This window comes from Scyliorhinus canicula, chromosome 14, assembly GCF_902713615.1.
Source record: "Scyliorhinus canicula chromosome 14, sScyCan1.1, whole genome shotgun sequence".
Taxonomy (NCBI): domain Eukaryota; kingdom Metazoa; phylum Chordata; class Chondrichthyes; order Carcharhiniformes; family Scyliorhinidae; genus Scyliorhinus; species Scyliorhinus canicula.
The window spans coordinates 28,113,690-28,125,916 of record NC_052159.1 but is presented as its reverse complement, the minus strand read 5'-3'; the positions used below and the strand labels follow the sequence as shown (position 1 = coordinate 28,125,916).

Sequence of the window (12,227 nt, the reverse complement as noted above, 5' to 3'; positions counted from 1 at the left end):
CTTTGCTGCCACCACTGACCTCAGGGTCTCTCCCCCCCCCCCCCCCCCCCCCCCCCACTTTCTCCACCTTCAACTACCCAAACCAAAGATTCACCTTTTTTGCCACCATTGATGGTCCTTGCCTCCTGGAAAGCTGTAGCAGGACATGATTTCACCATCTGTTCCAGTTCCAGCCAAATCTTGAAATGGTGGGGAGGGGGGGGGGGGGGGGGAACAAGGGGAAAAGAAGAAGGTGGTGACAGATGGGCAAAGAAGACTACTGCAACCCACTTGGGGGACAAAAATTGCTTCAGATGGGAGTGGAGGAGAAAACTGCTGCAATGTGAGCGAAGAGGGGAGACAGGATATGCAGTACTAGTTATAGGTCATGAAAAAAAAAATTAGCTTGTCAAAGCATAAATGTTAAAAGTGCTTTTTCTAAAGTTAGCTCAGTTTTAGGCTGTTTGAAGCTATTGAAATTCAGAAATATGGAGAACGAATTGTATGATTGTTTATGGTGTCCGAATGCTTATGGTAAGTAATTTTGCTAATTGCAAATATTTGAATGCTGTGTTGGGTGGCAATTGATGACAATGTCAGTTGCTCACTACTTGCGATGCAAATGATGACTAAATGGTTGCTTTTTGGTGCAATTGATGTCAGGTGAGTGCAAATGAACGCTGTTAAACCAAATTATGTCAAAAGTTTTCATAGAATCCCTACAGTGCAAACGAGGCCATTCGGCTCATCAAGTCTACCCCTTGGAAAGAGGACCCTACCAAGGCCGATGCCCCCATCCCAGTAACTCCACCTTTTTGGACACAAAAGGATAATTTGGCACAGCCAATCCACCTAACCTGCACATCTTTGGACTGTGGGAAGAAACCTGAGCACTCGGAGGAAACACACGCAAACACAGGAGAAAGTGCAAACTCCACACAGACAACCACCCGAGGCCCAAATTGAACCTGAGCCCCTGATGCTGTGAGGCTGCAGTGCTAACCACTGTGACACCCTGGTAGGGAATGTGCGGGCAGGTGGACAGAGGGAGGCAGAAGATCAATCAGGATCATATTGAATGACAGAGCAGGATTAAGACCTGGAAGTAAACAACGTGAGTGAACTTGCAAGCCCGAGCAAGCGAGGCACTGGTGCAACAACAACCTCCCTTGCCAGAGTAGATCATGTTCAGGACTTCAAACAAATTGTATTATTTAATTTCTACGTTCAATTCTGCAAGCGTTTGCAACAACCATAACTTCCACCAGACTGGAAACCATCTCTTGGAAATTCCCTCCACCCATTCCATTCTGTGCAGAGGGGGGAGTGTTTTCCTCTACGGGCTGCTCCTCCGCATTCTCAACATCAATCCAGACAAATTTGGATCCCATCTTGCTGCCCGGTAGAGTGGTTGGGGGTGAGGGTGAATCCAATGGAAATGTCACGATGCTCGAGGAGCTCTTCCCTGCACCATCGAGCATACCAGGAACATGGGTGGAAGGGAAATAAGGGAGGGGGACACCACAGGGAACGGAGCATCTGGCTGTCACGGCCAATAATATCATTTAGTTGATGGAAGTTTTTGTTTTCAAACTGGACCAATCAGGGGCTGGTTTAGCACAGGGCTAAATCGCTGGCTTTTAAAGCAGACTATTGCAGGTCAGTAGCACTGTTCAATTCCCATACCAGCCTCCCCGAACAGGCGCCGGAATGTGGCGACTAGGGGCTTTTCACAGTAACTTCATTGAAGCCTACTCCTGACAATAAGCGATTTTCATTTTCATTTCAATGTCTAAATTGTTCAATTAGCCGGGTGCTTCCTGAAACCGAAAGGCAACACCTTTGCAAAAATGTTTGTGTGGAAGTTTCACCCCTTCAGCCTGAGACTCTCGATGGTGAGCAACCAGTCCCGAGGACAAGGAGCTGGCAAGCCCAAAGTTTCCGTTCACATTCAAACTGGTAACCAGGGCAACGGCGCGTCGGAATCCAAATATCAAACCTACAACTTCCAGAATACTGAGCAGACATCCGGTGCTGGCCAACAATTACGTAATGCGGCGAACGGCCTCACGGGAACTGTAGTTCTGCTCTCCGGCCTGCCGCCCGAATTGCTTGGCGGCAAACACCGGGTGGACTACAAGTCCCGGCAGGCAAGGCACCGGTGCAGCGACGGCTCCCCCCGCCCCCTCTGATGGAGGAGTAGGCCATCTTCAGGAATAGAGATAGGACTTTTAAAATATACATTTAAATTCTGTGTTCACTATCGGCGGGATACCTTGATATTTATGTAGTGTCTTTATAAGTACGATGCGAGAGCAGCCGCTTCGTAAGAGCTGCGACAATAAGCTGGGAAGATAATTAGTTTCTTTTTTTTAAATTTGATGTGTATGAAACATGTCTTCTTTGGAGAAAGAGTTGTTCCTGAGCAAATTGCCTTCGCGACCACCGATGCCGTCAGGTCTTCAGCCTGGATCAAAAATGAGAATGGGGTTAGTGTGCACCGTAGGTTTTAAATCCAAACTCTGGATCCTGTTTATTTTTCGACTGACTGCTTAAAAAAAACCCAGTCAGTTTTTGAGGCGATTTTTCAACCAAGATGAAGTATGATTTATTTTGTAGTTTGGTTGATTTTGAGATCAAATAATTCACTTGCGATAGTTTTATGTTAAATGGATCGTCAAATAAACTTTAACCTGTTTGTCATTTCAACATATTTCTTCAGCAGAAGTAGAACAGATTGTGTAAGTTTAACTTACGGTTTTAAAACAATGCTTGCAGCATAGATAGCCTTCATTCAGTACGGCTGGGCGATTGATGTTCTCTTCCTCTTCCCCCCCCCCCCCCCCCCCAAAGCTAAATGCAGTATTAATTAGGCTGTTTTTATCTGCACCATGTACTATATGCATGCAGCTGGCGATTGAACAATGCAAAGAAAAGATTTAATCCTTTTGACAAAAGTAAAATACTGTGGATGCTGGACGTCTGAAATAAAAACAAAATGTTGGAAGTACTCAGATCTGGCAGAATCTGTGGTGAGAAAAATAGAGTGAACATTTCAGGTCTGTGACCTTTCATCAGTTCTATTTTCAGAATCTAGAAGGGGGCACAGTTTCAGAATAAGGGGTCGCCCATTTAAGACTCCTATGAGAAGGAATTTCTTCTCTCAGAAGATCGTTGATCTTTGGAATTCTCTACCCCAGAGAACTCGGGAGGCTGAGTCATTGAATACATTCAAGGTTGAAATGGGCAGAAGAGAGATTGGATTTGTTTATTGTCACGTGTACCGAGGTACAGTGAAAAGTATTTTTCTGCAAGCAGCTCATTAAGTACATGGGAAGAAAAGGGAATAAAAGAAAATACAGAATAGGGCAACACAAGGTATACAATGTAACTACATAAACACTGCCATCGGATGAAGCATACAGAGTGTAGTGTGAATGAGGTCAGTCCATAAGAGGATTATTTAGGAGTCTGGTAACAGCAGGGAAGAAGCTGTTTTTGAGTCTGTTCATGCGTGTTCCCAGACTTCTGTATCTCCTGCCCGATGGAAGAAGTTGGAAGAGTGAGTAAGCCGGGTGGGAGGGGTCTTTGATTATGCTGCCTGCTTTCCCCAGGCAGCGGGAGGTGTAGATGGAGTTAATAGATGGGAGGCAGGTTCGTGTGGTAGACTGAGGGGTGTTCACGACTCTTTGAAGTTTCTTGCGGTCCTGGGCCGAGCAGTTGCCATACCAGGCTGTGGTGCAGCCAGAAAGGATGCTTTCTATGGTGCATCTGTAAAAGTTGGTAAGGGTTAATGTGGACATGCCAAATTTCCTTAGTTTCCTGAGGAAATATAGGCGCTGTTGTGCTTTCTTGGTGGTAGCGTCGACGTGGGTGGACCAGGACAGATTTTTGGAGATGTGCACCCCTAGGAATTTGAAACTCCTCACCATCTCCACCTCGGTCCCGTTGATGCTGACAGGGGTGTGTACAGTAACGAAAGGGAAAATGCTGGAAAATCTCAGCAAGTCTGGCAGCATCTGTAGGGAGAGAAAAGAGCTAACGTTTCGAGTCCGATGACTCCTTGTCAAAGCTGACGTGAGCTTTGACAAAGAGTCATCGAACTCAAAACGTTAGCTCTTTTCTCTCCCTACAGATGCTGCCAGACTTGCTGAGATTTTCCAGCATTTTCTCTTTCGTTTCAGATTCCAGCATCCGCAGTAATTTTCTTTTATAGGGGTATGTACAGTACTTTGCTTCCTGAAGTCAATGACCAGCTCTTTAGTTTTGCTGGCATTGAGGGAGAGATTGTTGTCGCTACACCACTCCACTAGGTTCTGTATCTCCTTCCTGTATTCTGACTCGTCATTATTCGAGATCCGGCTCACTATGGTTGTATCATCAGCAAACTTGTAGATGGAGTTGGAACCAAATTTTGCCACGCAGTCGTGTGTGTACAGGGAGTAGAGTAGGGGGCTAAGTACGCAGCCTTGCGGGGCCCCGGTATTGAGGACTATTGTGGAGGAGATGTTGTTGTTAATTCTTACTGATTGAGAAGGTTATTGGCAGGCAGGAATAGACCACAGTTGTGTCCAAGATCAGATCAAATATGTTGAATGGTGGAGCAGACTCAAAGGCCTGCTCCAGTTGTGTTCTTATTTGGAAAGGGTAAATTAACAGATTGTTAGAAAGGACTGTGGCACAGTTGTTGGCACTGCTGCATCACAGCGCAAGGGATCCCGGCTTTGATTCCGGCCTTGGCTGTGTGGAACCTGTACTTTCTCCCCGTGTCTGCATGGGTTTCCTCAAGTCCAAAAATGTGCAGGTTAATGAAAAATGAAAATCGCTTATTTTCACAAGTAGGCTTCAAATTAAGTTACTGTGAAAAGACCCTAGTCGCCACATTCCGGCGCCTGTTCGGGGAGGCTGGTAAGGGAATTGAACCCGCGCTGCTGCCCTGTCTTGGTCTGCTTTAAAAGCCAGCTATTCAGCCTGTGCTAAACCAGCCCCTGGTAAGATGGGTTTACGGGGATAAGGTGGGGGAATGGGCCTGGATAGGGTGATATTTTGGAGGCTCGATGGGCCGAATGGCCTCCTGCACTGTCAGGATTCTGTGAATTTTGCATGTTTTGGTCCTTGTTTTGTGGAGGTATCAACTGGTTCTCTTGATGCTGGACAAAAATGTTTCCATGTGTGTGGGTTGGTTTCAATTCCAATTGTAATTCTATTATGCTTAGAGAGGGCTACGGCATGAAGAAGAAATAAACGGCATAAGTATGTGGATGTTGCTTAGCAACTGGGGCCTTGTAAGTAGATAAGCTTTTTAAGTTTTAGTTAGTTAGTTTAGTTTTAGTTAAGTTTGATTGCAGTTGGAGACAGGATCTAGGGGAGTGAACATCTCTCAACTTTGGCAGAAGAAAGACTGGACAGGATGGGAGCTGCAAAGAGGCAGGTGTCCTAAAGTACCAGTTACAATTCAGATAACCAGGGAATTGGGACAGAACGAGTGTTTAAGATGACTGGAACTATACTAGGATCCCAAAGAAGGTCCTACAAAAAGCAAAATCCGGGGGGGGGCTAGCCCTCCCAAAAAAACAATTCTACCACTGGGCGGCAACAGCCGAGCGAGTAAGGGGATGGATCCAGGAGCCAGAGGCCGAGTGGGTGCGTGCGGAGGAGGCCTCCTGCCTCGGGACCTCCCTCCGGTCCCTCGCCATGGCAGCACTCCCATCCCCACCCAAAAAACACTCCAGCAGCCCAGTGGTGACAGCCACCCTCCAATCCTGGAACCAACTGCGGAAGCAATTTGGCCTGACCAAAATGTCGGACAAGGCTCCCATCTGCAACAACCATAGGTTCACACCAGCACTGACTGACGCCACCTTCAAAAGGTGGAGGCAGGACGGAGGGACACTGACAGTCAGGGACCTATACACGGACGGCAGGATCGAACACTGGACGAACTGACAGAGAAATTTCGGCTAGCCAGGGGGAACGAGCTACGGTATCTGCAGCTCAAAAACTTCTTATGAAAGGAGACAAGGACGTACCCACAACCGCCACGACAGACACTACTGGAAGACCTATTGGACGCAAGTATCCTAGAGAAAGGGAACTGTAGCGGCATATATGACCGACTGGTAGAAAGGGACGACACCGTACTGGATGCAACAAGAAAGAAATGGGAGGATGACCTGGGGATTGAGATAGGGTGGGGACTCTGGAGCGAAGCACTGCATAGGGTCAACTCCACCTCCACGTGCGCAAGGCTCAGCCTGACGCAACTAAAAGTGGTACATAGAGCCCACTTAACGAGAAACCGTATGAGTAGGTTCTTCCCGGAGGTGGAGGACAGATGTGAACGGTGCCAAAGAGGCCCGGCCAACCACGCCCACATGTTCTGGTCTTGCCCCAGACTTGTGGAGTACTGGACAGCCTTCTTCGAGGTTATGTCCAAAGTGGTGGGGGTGAGGGTGGAGCCATGCCCGATAGTGGCGGTCTTCAGGGTTTCAGACCAGCCAGATCTATTCCTGGGGAGGAGGGCGGAAGCCCTTGCCTTTGCCTCCCTGATCGCCCACCGTAGAATCCTGTTTGGCTGGCGGTCAGCAGCACCGCCCAGAGCTGCAGACTGGCTGTCCGACCTCTCGGAATCTCTCCAAATGGAGAAAATCAAATTTGCCATCCGAGGGTCAGACGACGGCTTCCACAGAACGTGGGCCATTCATGCAATTGTTCCGGGACCTGTTTGTGGCCAACGAGAAGAGGAAGAATAGTCGGGTGGCCAAGAATCAGGGGAAAATGGACGGGAATCGGGGGAAGGTAGCCGGGGGGGCTATGGGTTCGTTATGGGGGTTTGTTCTCATGGTTTTATGCTTATTTCTTTTTCTTGTTACTTTATTGTTTTTGTATTGGAGGGGAGGGGTTTCTGTTTTTCTCTGTTGTGATAAAATTTGTTGTTGAAAACTTGAATAAAAATTATTCCAAAAAAAAAGGAAGGACAAAGCCGCAAGCGACAGTCTGATGGCAAGCTAAGGCCCAAAACCAAATTGTAAATAAATGCCTATAAACATGTGCCTCGGCCATATTGGGGAATGTAAAATATGTATGCCGGTTAAAGGGGGTGGCCACAGTTGTTATTATGAAGATGCTTACCTGTAAATATACATGTTAATTTTTCCGTGTTTTTTTTCCGTGTAATTTGTTGGATATAAAATATGAAAACTCAATAAAAAACATTTCCAAAAAAAAAAGATGACTGGAACTAAGTGAACAGAGACCAAGTTATTTGTGGTAACTTGACCACGCAAAGATAGACAAAACATGTTGTTAAAGTTAATCATCTTTCAATATATAAAAATAACACGATTAAAATACAGTATTGACTCAAAAATGAGAACTCAAAAATGGTGATCACTCGCTAACGAGTATGATTGTCTGCCGTGTTACTGGTCATGGGTTCTTGCATGGCTGATGAGCCAACCCTAAAGCCGCATCTGCAACTGCATATTTGGCAGGTGTTTCCAGAAGGTGGGATCGGTCCTTGGACTTTAGATCACTGATAACCTTTCTTGGGCTCCATTTCCGGGCCTCCTCTTGCCGGCAGCTTTCCTCGAAGAATTGTGTCCCTTCAATCAGGAGGTTCCTTCAAGTAGGTTTCTGCTGAGCAAGGGTCTCTCATGTGTTGACATCTAATTTGCATTAAGGTAAGTCGTCAGAGTGTCTTTGAAGCGCTTCCTTTCTCCTCCTCTTGTTCAGAAGCCTGCCTTGAGCTGGGCAAAAAGGATTTGCTTTGACAGTCTGGATTCCACCCATAGCACGTGGAGTTGGTTTCGGATGATTATAGCCTTGATGCTGGTGCTCTTGGCTCCTTCAAGGACACTGATGTTAGTATGCCTGTCCTCCCAGTTGATGTGGTGAATCCGTCTCAAACAGCATTGATGGTACCTCCTCCAGGGCCTTAAGGTGGCGTCTGTACATAGTCCAAGTTTCTGACCTGTGCAGAAGAGTTGGAGAGGGACCTCCGGTGGTGGCTATGTGGTGAGCAGTTCCACATGCAGTGGTTCCTGCCAGGGTGCTTGGTTCTGGCCCCTTCTGCCCAGTTTATGGGTGATTTTTCTTTTGGAGGAATTTGTAGTTTGTTTGATCCCCTCATTCAAGTAATGCCCAATAAATATTGCTCAAGGCAGAAGTGAGCCGGGGATTGTCGTCAGACTCTTAAGGTTTCTTGAACCTCTGCATGGCAGAACTTGGTGGCAGATTCAGTTGAGTCGGTGGCCCCTCAGTGGACGACTGAGAAGTTGGTTAGCTTCTTGACTGATGAATTTAAGAAGCAGCGGCAGGCGGTCGCTGAGGATCTGGAGAAGACTTTGGCCCTAATTCGGGCGACGATGGACAAAGTGAACCGGCGGATAGAGGTACATGGGGCGATGATACAGAAGGTGGAGGTGGTGCTCTCTGACCATAGTGATTGGATTGTCTCCCTGGAGGCAGAGATGGTGTTGCTGGCTGAGGAGTGCAGAGTTGGCTAAAGGCCAAGGTTGACGATCTGGAGAACCAAAACGTTGGGTTGCAGGTTTACATTCCGTAAACTTAACTTTTATAGTCGGGTGAAAGCCAATTTGAAAAGGTGGGATGCCCCTATGCAGGAAGAGTACAGACGATGAAGGTTAATATTCTCCTGAGTTTTTGTTTCTGTTCCAGTGCCTCCCAGTCTTTCTTTTGCAGGGTTAATAAATTGTGACTGGTAAGACTCCTCGGGTTCATTGGATGTTTTTTGCAAAGGAATAGGCAGTCGGGAGGGGTGTTGGCACTACCCAATCTGTGTTCCACTGGGAGGCAAATCTGGATACGGTGCTGGTATGGTTCAAGGATCCGGATTCATTCTGGGGGTGTATGGAGGAGGTGTTGTGCATCGGGTTGAGTCTGAGGTGCCTGGTTCCTGTGCCACTCCAGTTTTTCCCGTAGTAGCTAGATTCTCTTCGAGCCCAGTGGTGATAGCCACTTGGGAATTTGGAATCAATTTAGTCAGCATTCCCGTGTCACTGCAGGATCCACCGTCTGGCTTAGATTGATCTTTTCGGGCATGAGAGAGGGAGGGGTTGGAGAGTTTAGGTTCATGTTTCTGGAAGGTAGGTTTGCTGGCCTACTCGAGTTGTTAGAGAAGTTCCAGCTCCCAAGAAGGAATGTATTCAGGTCCTTTCCAGTGTGCGAGTTTTTACACCGGGAGCTTCCTTCATTTCCCCTGATATCGCTGCCTTCGCTTATGGACAAGGTCCTGTGTTTGGGGGAGGGTAAGATTTTGGATGTCTATGGGTTGATGTTGGCGACAACGCAGGCATCGTTGGAGGAAGTGGGAGGGTGAGCTGGGTTTGGTCTTTGAGGGGGGAGTGTGGAGTGAGATTCTTCACAGGGGCAACTTCACATCCTCATGTGCGAGATTAAGCCTGATCCAGTTCAAGATGGTGCACAGGGCGCACCTGACCAGGTGGGTTCTTTCTCGAGATTGAGGGATAGGTGTTAGTGATGCTCTAGGGGGCTGGCGAATCACACGCACATGTTTTTGTCTTGCCCCAAGCTCATTTCTGGGTTTCCTTTTTTGATACAATGTCAGGGATTTTGGGCATTCAATTAGTGACCATTTTTGGAGTGTCTGGCTCGCCGGTGCTGCAGATGAGGACGAGAGTAGATGTCCTAGCCTTCACCTCGCTAATAGTCCAGAGGCGAGTTCTGCTTGGGTGGAGTTTCCCGGTGCCGTCTAAGGCCTCGGCATGGCTGGGGGTCTTGATAGAATTTTTACAATTTGAAAAGATCAGGTATACCATGAGGGGGGAGGGTGGAAGGGTTCTATTTGATGTGGCAGCCTTTTGGCTTTTTCAGAAAGCTGGCTACCGTCAGCTGTTGGGGAGGAAGGTTTGTCTCTGTTCAGATTTTTTATTTTCTTGGGAGATGAGGGGAGGGAGGGTTTGGGGGGATTAGGATTTTATGTATTGTTGTTGTTTGTGTATAATGAAAAGGTTGTTGGAATAAAAATATTTGGAAGAAGAGTTGAGAGGATGTCCGCCTTGTACATGAGAATCTTGGTGTCAGCATAGATATTGCAGTCGTCGAAGACTCTCGTCCTTCAGCGCCTGAAGGAGGCTGTCGCGGATTTCATACGATGTTGGATCTCCGCATCGATTGTCAGCCTCTCAGGAGAGATGGCTCCCGGAACGGGAAATGTTTTGGGTTTGGTAGAGGTTTTCTGTTGATCCTACTGGAGGAAGAGACCGGGATCTTGCCCTGGGGTGGGTTGGTAATGGAGTAATAGTAACTGAAAAGAATCTGGACTGATGGCAGTTATGAATATACGTAGGTAACAACACGCTAATGACATCACAGCATTTACTGATGATGTCAGTAATATATTTAAATAAGATGCATAATTATAACACTCCTCATCCCCCTTAAAGATAGAAATTCAATGAAATTAATGCCTCAATTATACAACAGTCTTTCAGGAGCTTTGCTACTATGCTGTGATCAGAGCAGTACCACTGGTGGACTTGGTCAACTCTGGTGATGCTTGACTGATGCTTCAATTGAACTTGTGGGCACAGGAGTATGTTGAGTATCTGTGAATGTGTCCTTTTCCTGAAGTAGAGTCCACTGGAAGTCCTGGTTCAACAGGAATCACTTGTTGAACTTTCTTCTATTGTGTTATCCAAGGAACTTTTGCTGTCTCCAATTCCTGACGTAGACAAGTATGATCATGGTGCCTGTGAGCATCTCTTCCATTGTTCAATTTCACTATGAAAGATACTGGACCACTTGGGTAAAGAATAACTACAGGTAACTAGCGCTGGTTACAGCCAAAATTCCTGATATCAATACAATTATTTGGGTTAAAATCCCTCGTGTCTGTCCTGATTTCCTCGTCTCTAACCAACTTTTGCTTTGACATCTGGATGTAGCAGAACCAAGTGAGACTTTGGTCTTCTAGCCATCAATAATTCAGCTGGGGAAACTCCCATAGTTGTTTGTGGTGTGATACGATAAGGGCAGCACGGTAGCATAATGGTCAGCACAGTTGCTTCACAACTTCAGGGTCCCAGGTTTGATTCCGGGCTTAGGTCACTGTCTGTGCAGAGTCTGCATGTTCTCCCCGTGTCTGCGTGGGTTTCCTCCGGGTGCTCCGGTTTCCTCCCACAGTCCAAAGATGTACAGGTTAGGTGGATTGGCCATGATAAATTGCCCTTGGTGTCCAAAAAAGGTTAGCTGGGGTTACAGGGATAGGGTGAAGGTGTGGCCTTAAGTGGGGTGCTCTTTCCAAGAGCCGGTGCAGACTCCATGGGCTGAATGGCCTCTTCCAGCTGTGTAAATTCTATGATATTGGATTAAGAACCCAGAGAGCTTGGTCCGTAAAGTATCTTTAATCCTGTTTTTCAATGTCTGAACAGCTCGCTCTCTGCCGAACCATTTGAAGCTGGCTGAAAAAGCGTGGAGTACTCCATGTTAGGCTACCAAACATATGACAGTATCTTAACTTTCCATTCAAGGGGCACCTGGATGAGCTATATGAAATTCGTCCATTACTTGCGAATGACCAGGCGTGGACCAACAACCCTCGACCCCCACAGTTTGCAACCATCCTGCACACTTAACTTGTCTTTGCGCCTCGCATAAGTAATAATAATAATCGCTTATTGTCACAAGTCTGCTTCAATGAAGTTACTCTGAAAAGCCGCTAGTCGCCACATTCCACCACCTGTTCAGGGAAGCCAGTACTGGAATTGAACCCGCCCTGCTGCCTTGTTCTCCATTACAAGCCAGCTGTTTAGCCCACTGTGCTAAACCAGCCCCAGTACGGCTTCAACCCATCATATTTTATGATGGATGGTCATCCTTGCAGCAGAAATCTTTTAATTTGTGACAGTATAGGATCTCTTCCATCCACTGCTTAATTTGTTTGATTTTTAATTTTAGTTAAGCAAAGATATTAAGGGATATAGGCCAGAGTTACGCCACAGATCGGCCATGATCTCATTAAATGGGGGGATAGGCTTGAGGCTGAATGGTCTACTCCTATTCCTATGTACACTCACTGGAAATCAGGCAAGTCTCTCCTAGTAATAAAATCGTCTCGGGAGCATGCAATAGCTGTTGGCAAATCTGGTAAAGGGAGACAATTTAACGCATTAGAATTGTCCTTCCCTGCACTGTGCACAATGGTGTGCTGATACTCTGATAATGCAAGTGCCGAGCATTGTATTCTTGCTGAGGCCATAGGAGGA

The 12,227-nt window shown here is 46.8% G+C and overlaps 1 protein-coding gene across 8 annotated transcripts in view; it reads left to right on the top strand.

The window, feature by feature from the left end:
- Positions 1-2,147: 2,147 nt before the first annotated feature.
- The window catches only part of ppme1 (protein phosphatase methylesterase 1), a 78,189-nt gene continuing 68,109 nt past the window's right edge, over positions 2,148-12,227 (top strand). For 6 of the 8 annotated variants that reach the window (XM_038819200.1, XM_038819201.1, XM_038819195.1 and 3 more), the window contains exon 1: positions 2,149-2,468. In XM_038819200.1, coding sequence (XP_038675128.1) covers positions 2,361-2,468 — 108 coding nt within the window. In that variant the 5' untranslated portion in view covers positions 2,149-2,360. Of the gene's footprint in view, positions 2,469-12,227 lie in introns of all 8 variants that reach the window. The other 2 variants (XM_038819202.1, XM_038819203.1) reach the window with 1 other exon arrangement.